Source organism: Magnolia sinica, chromosome 19 (genome assembly GCF_029962835.1).
Source record: "Magnolia sinica isolate HGM2019 chromosome 19, MsV1, whole genome shotgun sequence".
NCBI lineage: Eukaryota > Viridiplantae > Streptophyta > Magnoliopsida > Magnoliales > Magnoliaceae > Magnolia > Magnolia sinica.
Genome location: NC_080591.1, coordinates 40,769,905 through 40,789,386, shown reverse-complemented (window position 1 = coordinate 40,789,386; position 19,482 = coordinate 40,769,905). Strand labels below are relative to the sequence as shown.

The following is a 19,482-nucleotide window of genomic DNA, read 5'->3' as shown; positions in this document are numbered from 1 at the left end:
TCATTGGGTTCGACTCTTCTTTTGCTTTTCTTCTTTTTTCTGGACTATCTGCTTTTATTCATCCTTTTTTTTCTCTATCTTTTCTCTTCTTTTTTGAGTCATTTATTTTTTAGAACACGTATTGGAGGGAAGGAATGACAGTGGATTGTACCTAAGGATGCTAACCTCTTATCGTTTGGCTTTAGCTTTACAATTGTAGTTGTTGACATAATCAGGAAGGATTGCCCATGATAGATTTTTACGTTGCTGGCGTTGATGTGCTCCATAAGATTCATGTTGGTGAGACAAATGGCACCTCCCGGAAGAACTTCATGAATGATTAGCAGACCATCCTGGGATAACTTGGACTAGCCACTAAGATTTGGTAGGTGCAACGATAAGATGCACATTATTACCATATTGTTGACCTTCCTCTTTGGACCTACTTGTCGTTGGTCCTAACGATCCTCTTTTGATAGAGTTGTGAGTGGCTTAACATGTGCACGTACTTTATGTATGTGAGATACAATTGTCGTATTGAGCTTACCACCACTCACTTTTCTTGACTTCTCTTTTCATTTGTGCCCATGATGTAGGATGTTGTCACCACCCACTTTTGTCTGTCACAAGAATGCACTCATGACCATCAGATGCCTTTGAGTTCACTCGATGATGTCAACACCCCACAATGAAAAAGGGTTTGGGTGTTGTCAGGTTATAAAGACTCGAAGCATGCACATGGATTCGTTATGCGCGCTTCGGATACTTGAAGCACTTCCTGATATGATGCAATAGTCTATTTCCATCGTTCATCAGTAACAACTTAGTCACAAGTTCTTCTTAGACATCACATGTTCGTTTTTGCATAGGTCGCCTACTCTATCGTGGACTTCAAACATGATCTTGATAGCTTCTACTTGATGGGCTTAACTTCAGGCTTCATAGCAGATGGTGTATGACTAGGTCTTCATTAGATCTGGATAAGGCTTCATAGGAGAATGCGAGATTGGATAGCCTCGGCCTTAAGAATTCTGTCATCCTCTGCTTATATTCAAGAGACGAGGATCTCTTGATGCATACTTTACTAGGGAGCTCGAGGTCCCAAGTTCACAATTTCGAAATCATCCGCAACAGCATTGGCCTTTGCTTTAAACTTTCGAAGAGAATCCTCTAGCTCGAGAGTCGAATCATCATCTTCCCCATCCTGAGGTTCGTCCAAACCCATGAGTTTAAAGTCTAACTCTATGTCGAAATCATACAAGTTGAATCCACACTCAAGCGCTTTAACGGACAAACTTGGCACATTATTACTTGTGATTTTTGAAATATTTCTAGTGTTTTTGTATTTTGAGAAATTTCTGGTGCTCTTGGATTTTGGCAAATATCTGAATTTTTTTGGCATTTTTGAAATATCTAGATTTTTTTGTATTTTGAAAATATCTAGATTTTTTTAGTATTTTTGAAAATATCTGGTGTTTTTGGCTTTTTAATCTTCTGATTTTTTTAGGATTTTTTTTTAAGGGACCCGAGCAAGACGGCAATATGAAGCAGGTATTGTCTGATTTGGCACAGGAAGCCAAGCACTATTTGCTTTTATTGTGTCGTCATGGGGACTATGAACCAGTTACCTCCTTACACTCCCTCCCCTCAGGAAGCAAGGCCTAGGGATCAATAGGTGGTCCCTCCCTCACCATCGTGCCCAAACGTCATGATGAATTTGGGATTGGGCTCTAAGTTAGTGTTAGATGTCATTTCTCTCATCCTCGATGTATTGTGACTCTTTGAATTCTTTCAACTATGGTGGGACTTAAACTGTGGTCCAGTCAATCAGGGGAAATTATTGCCCCTTGCCCGAGTCTTCTTCAAAAAGCTCAGTTAGGCACATTCCACTCATTTGATCATCTATAGTGGATCCTAGCCTGCCAACCAGATAGATGATTTCTTCTTTTGATTGATCAGATTGATATGTGCATGAAGGGATCATCCTCCTCTTGTTGACCTTGCCCTCCTTCTATACATTTGTGCTTTGGTATCTCACACATAGGAGGCTGATATCACAGTCCTCTCATGCCTACATTCTCTTGATATTCGAGATAATAATAAAAAAGTTGGCGCTCGACTGAAGGGAAGACATAGTTTGATTTGAAGGGACATGCAAGAGTAATGTAATTCATAGTCTCAAACTCAAGACTACGGTATATGATGTCCTCACCGGAGTATTGTACGTCTATAACCGGGATATCTGGCTCTTGATGGTTGGCTACTTCTATCAGGAATATTTGTTTGGGATCATCCAAAATGGTCAGCACCTTGTCTTCGAAAATGTACTTGGCATTTTAATGAAGAGTCGAAGAGAGATGAAATGAAGTTGTGATGTCGAAGACTTGAAAAGTGATGGTTGATATTTTGGGACTTATTAGAATCTCAACATTAATCTCTTCCTTAACCTGTCTCACAGAGACGGGAACCACCCATCCTAAACTCTTCTCTTGAAGGATCAAAGACTTTGTAGAGCTAGACAAATCCCTTTGAGTAGTAGAATGTCCTTCTTAGAAAGTCACCACATGATTGAAGTCGAGCCTTGATTTTATCAGGGCATGCATCATGTTGATCGGGGAATGGGCATTTTCTTGGAGCATGACGATTGGAGTAGGGGCCGGATAGGTAGGTGGTGCCCCTTGCAAGACAGAGGATGTGTGGACTGGACTAATTGGAGGTGGCTCTTGTATACTTAGGGGTATGGAGATTGGACTTATGGGAGATGCCCCTAGCATATTTAAGGGCGCAAAAATTGGACTAGTTAGGTGTGCCCTTTGCAGAATTGGTAGTATTGGTGTTGAGTTGGCAGTGATTATATGGATGGATTGAACTAGATGGCAAGGCGATTCCTCCTGAATGATATTAGTGGCAAGGGTGCTCGATGAGTTGGGGCCTACTTGATGCAGTGGTAGGAGATTCTGGAGGATGTAGTTGGTGGCAGCAACAGTATGAGAGATAACCACAATCCTTTGGCTATCAATTAGATCTTAGACCGCATGCTTCGAGTAAAACAACGGTCCATTGTGTGGCCTCGAGATTGGTGGTATGCACAATACTCATTCTCATTATAGTTTGGTGACAAAGGGTTTGGTTGGGGAGCCTAGGCAGTAGAGGGGTGAGTATTTGCATTTGAACTAATGCGGTTAGTATCTCAATATAAGTTTGGGCTATCGGTGTGAACTTCCTAGGTTCCTGAGACATCCCCATCTGCCAACCATGATCGAGGTATAGTGCATTGCATCTTGGTTGTTGTTGTTGTTGTCCCTGTTGAGGAGTGAATGGTGCGCTTTGGATAGAGGTGACAATATTATCTTCTTCCATTGGATGGAGGACAAGAACACTTTCGTTACCATTCTCGTATCCCATAAGCCTTCCTTCCACTATGCATTGTACCGAGGCTTGATGAGGCCACCAAGGGGAGATCATCCCAGCCCATTGTTGAGTGTGAAATATTGCATATTTCTCCCTAGTAATACCTTGGTTTTATGAATATGATAGTGCTTGATCAATCTATTTATACGTGTTTTATCTTGCAAGGTAATTTTGAGAGCTAAAGATGAAAAGGATGTTAAAAGCATGGATTTGATGCTTAAGAATTACCAAAGTGAGGATTGGATACTTGGAGGTCAAGATTGAAGAATTCAAAAGTCCAAGATCTAAGAAAACTAAGTGAGAATGAAGAAATTTGAAGTTGCAAAGTGTAGAAAATTGAAAGTGCTGAACTTGACAATTTAATGCCATCGAACACCACTTTGATGTCGTCAAAGTGTTTGATGTCATCAAAGGAAGCTCGATCCCATCGGAAAATTAGAGAAAATCAAGTTTGGTTGCTGGACATATGGGTGCAATCGTCGATGCCATCGAAGGAGGGTTCAATCCCATCAAATAAACTCTCGATGCCATCAAAGCCGGTTCGATGACATCAGAAAAATCATGAATTATGGGATTTACTTACTAGATAGTTTTAAGCATTCTCTGATCCCATTAAAGACATCTTAGATGTTAAAGGTTGGGCGATGCCATCGAGGACTTAAGTAGGCCCGAAAAGTTCATGGTGGTAATGTTTCTAAATTTGAATCGAACTTGTCGGTCGGATTTCGATGCCATCGAAGGTGACATCGAAGCTGCAATAGCTACGTAAATTGAAGTCAGTTTCAAAGTCGGTCGGATCAAAGCCTATATAAAGGGGTTCTCTGAATTCTTCTAGGCACGAATTAGGGTAGAAGGAGTAAAGAAAGGAGTTGTGGTGCTTCAAGGAGTTCTTCCTCATCTTCAATCCTTCTTTTATAGTTAGTTTTTATGTTTTTCTTTAAGAGTTTTAGTTCAATCATGTCTTTGGTTGGCTAATCTCTTAGCTAGATCTAAGAGGTGAAGCTTGTAGTTTATTTTGATGTTTATTTTACTTTAATTCAAGTTATTTGGTTTATATATTGAACAATTCATGGTTTTTTGTTTGAATGAAGAAGTATTTTTAGTTTACTTTGTCCATTGTCGACTCCGGGTACAGTGGATGTTAGGAAGGCTTGTTGACATGTTCTTACCTGTTTTGCAATTGTGTGATCTGTAAAATTCATTGATTTACCATTGACTCCGGGCATGGTAGATACTTAAATTCCTTGCAATCATTACATTGATGCTTCATGAGGGAACCAATCCAATGAAAAGTTTAAAATCTATTTTGATGGATCTATGATGCTTAAACTGATCTATCATCCGACTGGATAGGATAGGACTTTGATTCTAGTCATGTTGAATCAAGTAGCATTAAGATGTCTACAAATGGATCCTTGGCGCTCTAGTTTTCTATTATCATTGATAGTTATTTCACCATTAATCTCTTCTATTTCAAATTTTAGTTAGTAGATTCTAGTTCTAGTTTTAATCTATTTCAAAATTCATACAAGTAAGTCCCTTTGGGTATAACCTCGGTCTCACCAAGATTATTACTACATCGCAACCCTGCACTTGGGGTGACAAGCGAACACCCATATTCCAGCTTCGACTTGTTCCCCGGTGTGGATGAGTTAAGTAAAGTTGGCATATGGATACGAGACGAGGTATCCAAAGATACTCGGGTTTACTAAGTGGACGATCATGGAGATTTGCTCCTCGTCATCAGTGGATGTCTTCATTCTGACAGGCATGGCCCGCCACTATCCAATGTAAGTTGATAATAACTCATCATTCTTCTGCGTTAAGGCAACAAGATCTATCCTTCTAAGCACTACATTAAGATTGTACATAAAACAATCGATGAATGCATGGGAATATTGTTTCCAAGTTTTGATTCGATGGTAGTTGAATGACATGTACCAATCTAATGCATCACCTTTCAAGGATTTTTGAAACAGACAGATCAACGCTCCGTCGTTACCTACTACAGTAATAAGCTCTTCACAAAATGCTCTTAAGTGGTCCATAGGATATCATGTACCATCATATCTTTTGTATTTTGATACCTCAAAGTCTTGAGGTACCTTTGCATCAGGAAAGGAACAGAGATCCCAGAACTTGGTAGATGGGAAATCCACCCCCTACTACTTTTGCATCTTCCTCTTAATCTCTTACAACTGCTCTCGAAGTTCTTCAATTTTTGAGGGATTAGATGAGAGGAATTTTGCCCTGTGGAATTGATTGTATCTCCTATTAGTAAGAGGATGTCGAAATTGGCTGAGATTTATGGCTACGGGAGGTTGCATTTGGTAACAACTTTCATTAGTGAGAGGCTGCTAGAAAGGATTCGTGGTTGTGAAAAGTTGGCTTTGAAAGTGACTCCCGTTATGGGGAGGATGTTGTGTGTCTTGTGTAGCCAATAGAGAGTAGTTGACAACTAAATTTGAAGCTGGGAGAAGATTGATTACTAGAGGATGCTAGAAAATTGGGATGACTAGGGCATTAGGCGATGGTGCATGCATAATTTTGGGTGGCCCCTCCTTGAAGATATTAGGCCAAAAGGTCTTGCAACACCTTAAGATTTTGGGCCACATCAACCATGGATGTGGTGGTTGTTGTATTACCAACCATGAGCGCAGGTGATCCGAGGGTGCCTTTTAAGCGCAATTGGTTTTTCTTCTTGGTTTGTCATAGCAACTTTAGATTGGGTGAGCATGGGGTAAGCGGAAGCCTTGAATAGGTGCAAGTCAAAGATCGATCGATGCTCATCCTTTTTTATACAAAGTATAAATGCAATTATTTGTATATAGAATATCCCCTAAGATTAGATTACCACACTCTTTTCGAGTCGGGTCTCAGCTAGTGCAAGCTAGCAAATCCCCAATGGAGTCGTCATTCTGCGAACGCTAAAAATAAGCGCACATGCTCTTATCTTTGTTTTTAACGTGTATAGCCTGATTTAGATTGATGATGTATTAGACTTGAGTCGCCACTAGCCAATTAGCTCAAAATCTCGTAGTCGGCTAGAACCTGCAGAATCTGTAAAAGCCAGAAAATCCAGAGACTCTCTTGCTTTAAGTTAACACCAAATCTGCGACCTGGGATTCCAAGTAAGGGACTTCGATTACAGAGAAGGAATGTGTTAGGCACCCTCTGTGCCCATACATGTGTACGACCTCTACTTCACATGGTAAGCTAATTTTATGGTATAAGATGATGAAAGCGAAGTATTAAACTGAGACTAGGTAGAATCGGATTTCTAATGTGGCAAGATTTGGAATTTTAGCAAGCCACAGAGCATACGTCTAAAGAATGTCTAAAATGGGGGTTTAAGAAGAAATGTGATGATTCTATAATGTTATGTAAGAGGACTACACTACTATGAGTTTCTGATACGACAAGATTCGGAGTTCCGACAAGTCACGAAACATACATTTAATGGCAACTTTGAGAATAAGGAGGGTTAAGAAGGGAAGTAATGATATGATTAACGAAGTATGAATGCTAGTGATGATGGCACAATCTTTGGCTTGCACTTGAAATGCCTTAGAGGTTTAGGTGCACTATAGTTTGGAAAGGTTCACCTAAGTGGGACTAGGAGACTAAGAGAATGTTGGAGGAGGCTAAAGGGGGCTGAAGAATATGGGAGGTTGAGAATTCACTACCTCTCTCTCTCTCTCTCTCTCTCTCTCTCTCTCTCTCCTTCTCTTGATGAAAATTGCTTGGTGTAAAATGAAGAGAGGAATGGGGTATTTATAGCTCCTTGAGATAGTTTTGTGATAATTCTAGGGATTATGAAGCATAAATGATTATGTGACAGCTTAAGATTAGTGAAGGGAATGGAGATGTCACATGGCACTTTCTAGGGAGCAACAGTTGTAGCTCGTAGCACATATTCCGAGATGAGGTAGTAATCGAATTATTTCCATTTAATGTTCAACTCTACAATTTAACTAGCTGGCTCATTTGTGCCTGGAGAGCGGCGTAAGGCTTAGTTTTAAGGCTTTGGCTTGTAAATGGCTTGGGTATAGCTCAGCTTAAGTAATTGCTTGGGTACAGTTTAGCTTAGGTAATGGCTTAACTTAAATAATGAAATGGGTTCAGCTAGGATTTAGCTTAGGCTTAGAAATAGTTGGGATTTTATTTTTAGGTAAAGTTTTAGGGTTTAGGTTTATTTCCTAAGGGTCATCCATACTTCATTAGGTTACTAGCTTAGGTGGGATGTCTACGGTGTGGCATAATAAACAAGTTGGATGATTGTAAACATCACAGTGAAGCCCACACTCAATGGGTTCCAAATATTTTTGATCAAGTTAATATTGGTGTTTTCCCCTCCATCCAACTGTCAGATGATACGAACGGTCCCAGATCTCCACCCGTGGGGTCCACCATCTGTGGATCCCGCACCTACATTAAAAAAAGAAAAGGAGGTCAATGGAACCAAAGCAAAGGAAAAGTGAAGGGAATGTGCCACCTCTCTACTCGAATTTCTACACTACTTATTTGCCAAAGCCCTTAGCTTAAGGTTTTGAGATTTATTTATATCACGAAAGGTGATTAGGGAGAGAAGGGCTAGAAAGATGAGGTGGCGTATTCTCATCCATGCATTAGTTCATTAGGGATCTCAATTAGAGTGTTTAGGCCTTTAATAAAGTTGTGTTTAATGAGGCGACTTTTATAGAAAAGTGTCCCCATTAAGTGGCCCATCTCCCCTTGTTTTAAGGTGAAAAAATGGACTTCTTTTTTACTTTTAGAGAAAGGTGAATAGAGATATTTTTCAAATAATAGCTTTAGGTTAAATGACCATGCTTTAGGGCTAATAAAGAGTGTTTAGCTTCACTTAATATTTTCTAGAAAGTGCGAGGTGTCAACCTCCTCCTTGATTTAAGGAAAAGGAATATAATTACTTTGATTTTTGAGAAAAAAAAAAAAAAAAATAGCCGTGGATTAAGTGCCTTAAACAAGGGTTTCGAGGGCTAGTAGGGATGTTTAGTTAAACTTAATGGTTTCTAAAAAAATGTGGTTTAGTGGCATCACTCGTTATATCATTTTGGTGACATGAAAATAATGCAAGGGGAGGGGTGTGGGGCTTAGAAGAAGGGGTATTCATGCACATGCACACCACTAAATTCTACGCGAGTTATCGATGCATTAAAGGTACCGTCACACTTGTGATGGCACGATGGCCGTTATGACTTAGGTTTCAGGTCGTCAAGGTTTTGGGTCTCTCGGGTGCGCACTTACATGCACAGTCCAAGGTCTAACGGAGCTACCAGACAACATTGGAACAGACACGGAATGTTTGGCAAGGTATCGGGCCTGGGGAATTGTCTTGCTAACACTCCTAGACAGGGTAGTTGAGCCCATGGCGACTATTTCAATCCATGTCAAGAAGATGCGGACATTGGTCGATTCTCATCCCAGTTATGACAACGGATGTATCTTTATTAGTCTTATGGACCGATCATATGTTGGAAGATATCATTAAGAAATTCTAGGTTTTATGTATACGTAGATGGGTCATGCAACACAGTTCTGGTCGTGGGGTGTTTTGAACCGAAAGATTCGTCTTTGGTCGATACTCTGATACAAGAGCATCGGACCACAGTTATACTAACCATCCATATCTATGGAGGTCCGGATCAGGATCCATTCGGTTACAGGTGATAATGCACTGTCGTGTTGATCCAAAAGGGTGGAGCCATTTGTTGTGGCCCCATCGGCCACATCTGGAAACCAGATACACCAGAGAACAATGGCGAGGAAGCAACTCCAACCAGGGAAACCTAATGCAAGAAAATTATGTAGCCATGGAAATCGGATTTTTGCACCAATCTCTAATGGCTAGACTCGGTTTTGGTGTTCGTTGAGACGTGTTAAGCATGTTTTGAAGGGTATTTTGATTTTATTTTATTTTTATTTTTATTTCATTGTAGGGTTGGTCACTATAGTTTTAGTTAGTTGAAGCTTAGCAGTGATTAGCATACTAATTGCATGATTAGTTTGATTGTTCCATAAGTACTATTTTGATAGCTTGTAATGGCACTTTTTTGTCAATTTATAATGATATTTTATTCTCTTATAAGTGGAGACGGAAGAAGAAGAAAAGGACAATCCCCTTCTCTTGTTCTTGATAATATCAGTCTAACAATGCTCAACACGTTTTTGTGCCACCTGATCTTGAAGGATTTCGACTATTTTGTAATGGGAATATCGGTTTATTTGACAATCAAGAGTTCAAAAACCATGAATAAATTTGTAAACCACGTCTCCAAAGTGAAATGAGCCTATCAAACAATGATAACCAAATACATCCACCAAATGGGTGACAAATCCATATTTCATCCATGTTTAAAGCCCATATTCACAGCCATATCTATGCCGTGACAGGAAACCATCATGGTTGAGTTTAGATTCAGGAGAGCATCAAAGGGAAATCAGAAATAAGACCTTGGAAAAGGAATCAAATTAGCATTTACTTGTCTATTTAGGGCGTAAAATTGTCAAGTCGTTTATGAATAAAACAAAAATAATTGCAAATTATGATTTGTCAAGTACTACTGAAATTAATTCTGGAAGAAAAAAAAAAAAAACGGAGGGCCACAAATAGATGGTGAGTTTTTCCAGTAGTTGGAAATTTGAAGCTGTGTATCATCATGGCTAGCAAAAGTCCATAAAAGACAAGCCTAGAATTGTAAAGAATAAAGAATTGAGGTTGCATTTGGAATTACCCCCACTAAAATGGCCATTTGCCAAATGATAACTGCTCTTTTCTTTTATTGGAAGAATAAGCGCACCCACACTTCCAGGCTTCCAGCCTGTTTGACACAGAAAGTTCATTCCACCCAAACAGGGGCTTTCAAGAACAGACATTGGCAGGAAAAATGCCATTTGGGCTCTTTTTCCAAATGCAGCCTAACAGGCAAGGACCAAACAGAATTTCTTCTACAACTTCCTAGATGCAGGAAACCTAGATGCAGGAAAAGCTATCAATCGAGATCTATCCAAAGCAGAAAAGCCAATGATAATACATGCATCCAAAGTGGTCATTCCACAGCTTAAGCAATGGAGATGCAAGCCAAACATTCTTCAAAAAGGATGGTCAGGTCACCAATACAGGAGATGAGATCAGGGAAAGAGAGCATCTGTCCATCTCCCCATTATCCTAGAGGTCATACTGCATGTTCTCTCTCCTATTTTCTTAGATATTCTGCAACTGGGAGAAAGAGATCCGGATGACTAACCCGTCGATGGTGCTAGCATGCTTACACACAAGGGCCTCAGTGGCCTGCTCCTCATTCTCAAAAAGGACCAAGGCCTGCTTCTTCCCATTCGCCTCAAAGAGCTTAGTGCTGACAATGGTGCCATGCTCCTCCAGCTGGGCAACAATGTCTTCCTCAGTTATGTCCTGTGGGAGGGTGGAGAGGTGGATCATCTTGGTTGGAGCACAACAGTAGCGGTAGTTCTTCGCCGCATTCCGGTTGAAGCGGTTGAGATTTGAACCCGAGTACTCATGGGTGTCGGGAGCAGATGTTATGTTTGGATGCTTTGAGAAGTTCACCTCCAACCGCTTGCCAAAAAGCATTGCCCCCTGTGGTGATCATAGAAAATCAGCAACAAAGCCAAGGTAATAAGCCAAAAGATAAAATCCTGGAAAAAAGAACAGAAGAACATCTCTTAATCAATTTTAATAGGTCTGCAGACAATTAGATGCTCGTGACCCACAGAACCAACACTTTTGGACATGGCATGTATGAAAGCTTTTATTTTTTTATGTAAAGCCATACTGTTTTTCATTTGGCATGAACAATTTATTTCTAGGTTCATTATTGGAATCTTCATGACATAATCAAAACTTCTGATTTTACCAAACAATGCTTTGACTAATTTAAAGTCCAAAAACATGTGTTCTGGGAGTGAATGACCCAAATGCCCTCATCTATCTTATTTTTCCAAACAAGTAGAGTTGAGCACTGAGGAACCCAAGTGGTATGTGCATGACATCCAGCCCGTCCAACAAGTGCATCCCACCATAATGATCCGATGAAACAGATCCTATCATCTGGTGGGCCATACCATAAAAAACAACGTAAACCACCCAAAAACCCTCCAACGACACATGACCCACCTGATAATTGGATCGACTGATTTTTGGTCGGTTTGATCATCTTAGCAGGATGTGCACTTGGATGTCATACACACCACACGGACCCCACAATGCTAAACTCCACCTTTTAGAATAAATAGATCGGAGGCATTTTGATCATATCCCCTAGAAGAAGCATGTTTTGGGACTTCAAATGATCAAGGCATTGTTTGGTATAATCAGAATTCTCAGGGAATTTTGCCGTGAAAATCCATTTTTATTATTGCTGTTGTTGTTGTTGTTGTCATTACTGCTCTTGTTACTGCTGCTGCCCCTACTCCTGTTCCAACAGCTTCTGCATCGCTCCTACTAGTACTGCTACTGCTACGGCTGCTACCACCAGCGTTTGAAGTATTAGTATCGCTACAAGTTTCGCTGGCCGGTGAAACAGAAACAATATCGATATCGCCAATAATTGGATATGCTGGGAAATAGTGGAATTTTTCAGTTAAGCTTCAGGAGATGCTAAAATACACATTTGTATATTTAGGAACAAAAAAATAAAAAAAGCAAAAAGAATGCATACATAACAAGTTTCCATTTAATGGGGGCCTAAAAACATGTGCTGTATAAGAAATCAGTCCAGCCATCCCATCAATCCATCCAACCACATCCTACAATCCAACCTTCCATCAATATTTCAGAATATCAACAACACAATATTTCTCCAAGAAATTGTCAATGACCGGAAAGGAAACGAAAGATTGTGTTCTCGATATCACCCATGTTGTGATAACGATAATATCACGATATTATCGATATTATTGTCAACAATTTGAACATTGCATACAACCATACACCCATAAAAAATGAAATGGAATTTCTTTTAATAAAAAGAATTTTGGCAATATTGATACATTGGCGATATTATCAAAAATATTGGTGATATGTTGGCGATATCGACATATTAGCAATACAAGCGACTCCTAGAATTTACACAATCGAAAATATCAACGATATCGATATACTGACGATACTTTGCGATACATCGCCAATACCTGGAATTTCTAGTACTACCAGTGTTATCAGGATCCCTACTAGTGTTATCGATATCACCGAGCTGGAGATAATATCAGGGATACTCTGGACAATGGCTACTATTACTACCACTAATGCCATTAACAATCCTACTACTACAATTCCTCCTGCTCCTGCTCCTGCACCTACTGCTACAAGCACTGTTGTTGATGCTGCAGATCGGGATCTTCATATAAATAAAACAAAAGTTATTTGTGCAAATGAGTCCATTACTAACAAACCTGCCATCACCCAAGTAATGTAGGTGACCCCAACAAAACACTAGTTGAACCTTTATTTATTTATTTAATTGAACAGTAACTAATTTTCGTAGAAAGAGAAAAGCTACAAGTTGAGTAAAGGAAGTGAGGAACAAATAACAAGTGACCGTCTTGTCACGCACTCTATCATGAGGGAATTTGATGTAGGACAAATGCATGAACTCTAATAATGTGAGAGATCAATCAGAAAAATTAAATTAATTAATGAAAATCACAAAGCTTGCTACCATCATCACAAATACCAAGATTCCAAAAGGAGATCATGCATAGTTTAACCCTAGGTTGCCAAGCATCATCCTACAAGACCATTAAATATGGGAAACTAGGGTTTAATGGATGTAGAAACATCCAAATAGCATAGGGTTACGCCTATTTTAAAGAGGAAGGTCTAATACTACCTAGGGTTTACTAGATTTGGGTGTGGGTGGAGCTAGGGTTTAAGGAAATTGGGGAAAACTTGAAATTAGGATTTAATTGAGTAAATTGATTAAAGGGATTGGTTGTGTAGGCTTTAATTAGAGGAGAATTAGGGTTTTGATAGTTGAAGGTGAAAGTGCCCTAGTTTGTCAATTAACGTGAGTGTTGAGATGGCTAGACAGAGAAACTCCATAGGAAGATCAATCAACCGTCTGCCTCAACTGGATGTGGGCCCGAACTCGCAACAAGTAAATCTTAGCCTCACATCCCATATCCCAAAACACCAGGTAATTAAAACCCTTAAAATTAATTAGAATATCATAGGGTTTTTGGGTTAGAAAACTTTTTTTCAGACTTCAAAAAAATCTCTGAGTTTTCTACCTCTGTCGATTCATCGATAGACTGATCGATGTAATCGAACAGTGTTGCCGATGTCCTCGAAACTCACTCAATAATATCGAAATGAGGACATAAGATATCCAGCAACCGCATATACCTCTAGACGGAATTATCGATGTATCGATAGCCATATCGATATCATCGAAATTTGAATCTCGAGTCGATCGAAGTTGACTCGATAAAATCGACATCATATATGTTGTGTCCAAAGTTCTGCTAAGGCAAATCAGGAAATCTTCGATATATTGAAGTACTCCTCAATATCCTCAGAATTCAAATTTCGATGATATTGGAAGCCCTTCGATGATATCGGATTGGACACTCTGTTATCCAGCAATATTTTTAGGTTGTTTTATCTTGGATCGAGGGTCACTCGATAGAATCGATATTCAAATTTCGATGATATCGAGACTAGGTCGATTGCATCGAGAATAGACATAAACTGTACAGCAAGCTTAACTGGAAAATCCTTTGGATTTATCGATGCATCGACAAGTCTATCGATATCACCGAAATTCAAATTCCGACGATATCGAGTGTGCCTCGATCATTCTTTTAACCTGAAATATTTCAAAAGCAAGTCTCTCTCATTTTCAAATGTCGAGAAATCGAACCTCATGTTGATGAAATCGGAGTTCGAAATCCGATGACATCGACGCATGTTCGATTTCCTCGACCAGCTGACAAAAGGTTTCAAAAGCGTTTGACATTTAAGTTTGTGTCATCGAGCGGGCAGTCGATGTTATCGAGAGTATACGCTCGATGATATCGAACTCTGTCAAAAATGTGACCGTTTTATATCCATTGGAACCTTCTGCTTATTTAATGAGAGCTTGCCCTTGGTTGTTGGATAGAAAGAAAAAGAGAGAGTGCTTTTCTGTGCTTAACCCTAGATCATATACCCTAAGCCTTTTTCTCTCATGGGAGTTCATCCTCCAATCCACCCTCATCCTTGACATTCAATAGAGTGGTTGGGGAATGAGCTTCCGCATTCAAGGATCCTCCAACTACCACCTTAATGGCAAATCATTAAGCTAGGATGCTTTGAATGCATAGATGATTGGAATCGCTCTATCTCCCTTATAGGAAAACATTCAATAGAGTAGGATTCCATTATAACATTGACCCAACCCGTCGCCATGTATTGGTACATCTTCTGAGTTGCGAATCAAGGAAGCTGAAGATTCTTCATCAAAGGAGGAAATCTTCAACAATGCGCTGAAAGGGACTCATCTGCTTATCTGTAAGTCATTAGCATCCAGAGGACCCTTGTGATCATTTATTCTATAGGATTGAGTCTAAGGTGTTTCTCACCCATTGCAAGTCCTCGTAGGAAGCCTCCGACGAGAGTGTATGTGGTGGGTGCTTTGTGTTGACCCTTGCTCTGTGGAAAGCATAAACTCTTAGGTCCTTGTAGTAGGGTGGTCTAAAAGTTGGGTGCTTTGTGTTGACCCTTGCTCGTGGGAGCATAAACTTGTGAGGTTCCTTGAGTGGATCCCTAGCCAGTGTGCCTAAAATCGGGTGCTATGTGTTGACTCTTGCTCGTGGGAGCATAAACTATCATGTGGACACGCTATGTCAACCTAGGTGCAGGTTGTACTGGTTAGAGGTGAACCTGTTTAAAACCTCCGGTTTGAGGTGAACCTGTTTAAAACCTCCGGTTTGAGGTGAACCTGTTGTGAAACCTCCTTAGTGAAATCCGGTACACTCAAGGGTTGAGTGTGTCAACTGGGAGTGGAGTAGACAAGTAGTTGAACCACTATAAAAATGATTGTGTTTGTGATTGTTACTGTTTTCCATTACTTATGTGATTTCCATAAATGCCTCCATATTTAAGATCACATCTCACATACAGTCACATCCATCATAGACTATAACTTGTTTCATGTTTATTATTCAAAGTAGTATTATGATTGGATCCTCTACCAGGCTTGGAAGCCAGTAGAGTTACTCTTTAGTAATCCTAATGTATGCCTGCGTTTAGGATTAGAGTGATAGGATTTTAAATTATCATAAAATATTAAAAAGTCCTAATTCACCCCCCTCTAGGACATATTGGTATATTCCTACTTCAACTAAAGCGGTCATTACCGCAATTTCAGAAGGCTAGGGATTTAAGAGCAATGAAGGGAATGTGGGAATTAGGGTTTGGGATTACTGTTGAAATTGGGGATTTTTGGAATCGGATGTTAGGGTTTGGGTTTGGATGGGGGAATGGAGAGGGTTTTGATGGGAAAAGAGAATGAAACAAAAGGAATGAAGGGGAACCGTACGGCTAGCCCTACAAGCTCACATGTGTGGTCATACGGTCGCACGTGTGGGTTTGGTAGGGTAGGGTAGGGTTTTGGCTCCCGAGGTCGAGTTTGTTGTGGGGACGATGAAGGAGAAGGTTTGAAAAAGTTTGGAAGGGATTATGAGGAATTTGGATGGGAGAAATCAAAAATTGTAACAAACACTTTGTAATGAAGAACTCGATGGGATAGATGAGAACCTCGTGCTCTCGTTGATGGAAGATCGGCCTCGCACCAATCTCTCTTCCAAATCACATGGAAGGCTTCTTCACATCACATGAAGAATAGAAAATACGAAACTTTTTTTTTTAATAATGGCATTAGGAGTCCACGCACTCCCTTTTTTTCTTTTATAGTCTCAGAAAATACCTTGTACAAAAAGTTGCTCTCAGATAAGATTCTCAACATAAAGACGCTTAATAAATTAAAAGTTGTTCCCAACTCCCTAATGTCAACACAAATAAAAGTAATACCAAAAATAATGATGTAAATAATCTAAACAACTAAATTATTTCATGGCCCATGGGGGTCCACAATCAAGATATCTGATGATGATGATCTAATGGTCTGATCATCATGTCCATTGTGCTCCTCTATGCAGCCCACGTGCATCTTCCTAGTGTGGGGTCTTCAAAGTGCACGAACATGCACGTGGGATCTTCAACATGAACCTAGATACTCGCCTAGCCACAGAGAAATTAGTGCGGCCCGCCTCGTCCTCTGATACGTACGCAAAGGTATACGCGATGTGATATCCTCATCAACTCTCCTTGGTTGAGAAGAATTCGCCTCTGGCGGACTAAAACTCATGTAGCGCTCAAGGATGTCGGGATCCAAAGTCTGCAGCTCTACCTCTGTAATCCAGGTGTTATCTGAAATCGGCCTGTGCTTCCTCTTGATGAGGAATTTCTGAAATCCCCCATGTCAAGTGAAAACCGCTTGCGCATCCAATATATCTTCGACTTGTTCACTTCGAGCAGGCAAGGAGGGTAAGGGTGGCAAAGGCTGGGATGATTGGTCGAGTAGGGGCCATAGGTTAGGGACTAGATCATGGTCTATACGAGATTCTGAAAATGGATCAAAAGGCGAAGTAGCAAGACCCTTGTATCGTATTAGATCTTCCACATTAAAAGTAGAGCTTATTTACATTGTAAGTGGAAGGTCTACTATATACGCATTAGGACCCAGTTTTTGCAGGATTTTGTATAGTCATACACTACGCGCTTGCAATTTTTGAACAACCCGATGAGGGAACCGTTCTAAGTCTCATACAAACCATGACATAATCTCCTACTTGAAATTCCTAAAATCTCCGATGAGAATCAGCAAGTGCTTTATGTTTTTCATTACCTAAGTTAATCTGCTTCCTGATCTCACTATGCAACTCATATATGTGACGTGCAAACTCATGTGCTAACTCAGATGGCCTATGGGACACAAGCATAGGTATGAGATCTACGAATTTCCTAGGTTTGTAGGCATGCACAACCTCAAATAAACTCATGCCTATAGACCTATTAATGGAACTATTATACACTAACTCGGCAATAGGCAAAACAATATACCAAGTTCTAACGTGATCACCCACAAGTCATCTAAGCAAATTTCCAAGACTCCTATTGACAACCTCAGTCTCTGACCGTCTATTTGAGGATGACAGACAAATGAAAATTGAAGCCATCTCCCCATCATGTGTTATGGTGTCTTCCAAAAATAGATCATAAAACATACGTCGCAATCAAACAGAATGGTCTTAGGTTGATCATGTAAATACACTACCTTCCCTAAGAAAAGTTTAGCCACATTGGAGGCATGTGACATTTTCAAGTACAGAATGAAATGGGTCATTTTGGAAAAACGGTCTACAACCATAAATGCAGAATCGTGTTTCTTGATAGTCTTAGGTAAACCCAACACGAAATCCATACTCATATCCTACCACAGAGCATGGGGCACTAGCAAAGGCATATACAATCCTGTATTTTGCTTTCTCTGTTTTGCCAGTTGACACGTCTTGCACTGCCCAACTATCTTAGCTACATCTCGCTTGAGACTTAGCCAATAAAACCTATCCTCCACAAGGGCAATGGTCTTGTCCCTCCCCAAATGACCGGCTACCCCTCCTGCATGAAGTTCCCAAACTAGAAAATCACGAAGGGAAGTACTAGGAATGCAAAGTTTGAAATCATCGATGATGACAAACCCGTGATTGTCGCTCGATTAAACATCTCGTAGTGACACGTATAACTCACCAAAGTATAGGCATGTAGGATACTCTTCTCTCAGCCGCTCAAACCCAATCACTTCCACACTCATACTCTAGAGTAGCGTCACACGACGACTATGGGCATCAGCAGGTTTGTTCTTGACTGCAGCCTTATGTTTAAGAACGAAAGAATATTCCTTAAGAAATTGGACCCATTTATCGTGCCTAGGGTTTAATTTCTTCTGGGAACTGAGGTAATGTAAGCCCCATGGTCAGAGAACAAGAATTTCTTGCAGTAATAAATAATGCCGCCAATGGCACAAGGATTGGACGACCGCATAGAACTCTTTGTCATAGGTGGAATACCGTTGCTTTGCCTCATTCAACTTCTCACTAAAATAAGCAACGGAGTGTCCTTCCTAACTAAACACCCCACCTAAACCTACACCAGATGCATCACACGCGACTTCAAGGAATTTAGAAAGTCTGGAAGGCGCATAACAGCAGCTTCAATCATCTTGCCTTTAATCTCCTTAAATGCTTTAGAGGCAGCTTTAGTACATAAAAACTCCCCTTTCTTTATGCAATCTAAAGCCATGATGGAACCAAATCCTCCAATTAACTGCCTATAAAAAGTTACTAAACCGTAAAAGCTTCGCACCTCGTGAATATTACACGGTTCAAACCACTCAACTATATCTCTGACCTTCTCGGGATCCACTCGCATGCCCTTAGATGATATTACGAACCCTAAGAAGATAACGCTCTTTGACATGAATGTGCACTTCTTAAGGTTGGCATAGAGCTTTTCAGTCCTGAGGACCCTGCAAACTTGCCTCAGATGGTAGAGATGTTGTTCCTTTGATGTGTTATAGATAAAATGCCATCAAAATACACCACAAGGAACTTACCCATTAAGGGTCTCAACACCTAGGTCATCACTCTCATAAATGTGCTCGGGGCGTTAATCAAGCCAAGGGGCATGACTAGCCACTTGTATAGCCCATCCTTCGTCTTGAAAGTTATCTTCCATTCATCTCCTGGACGTATACGTATTTGGCGATACCCACTCTTGAGGTCAATCTTTGAAAAGATGGTGGCACCTGCCATCATGTCTAACATATCATCAAGACGTGGTATGGGAAACCAGTACTTGACTGTGATTTAATTAATGGCTCTACTGTCACACACATGCACCATGAGCCGTCTATCTTAAGCATGAGAAGTGCTGGCATGGCACAGACTTAAACTCTCTTGGATGAAACCCTTCCTAAGGAGCTCATCTACCTGCTTATTCAACTTTGCATGCTTCAT

The 19,482-nt window shown here is 40.3% G+C and overlaps 1 protein-coding gene across 1 annotated transcript in view; it reads right to left on the bottom strand.

Moving 5' to 3' along the window:
* Positions 1-10,386: 10,386 nt before the first annotated feature.
* Positions 10,387-19,482, bottom strand: part of LOC131235586 (polypyrimidine tract-binding protein homolog 3) — a 31,065-nt gene continuing 21,969 nt past the window's right edge. The window contains exon 14 of the mRNA XM_058232799.1: positions 10,387-11,002. Coding sequence (XP_058088782.1) covers positions 10,613-11,002 — 390 coding nt within the window. The 3' untranslated portion in view covers positions 10,387-10,612. The remainder of the gene's footprint in view (positions 11,003-19,482) is intronic.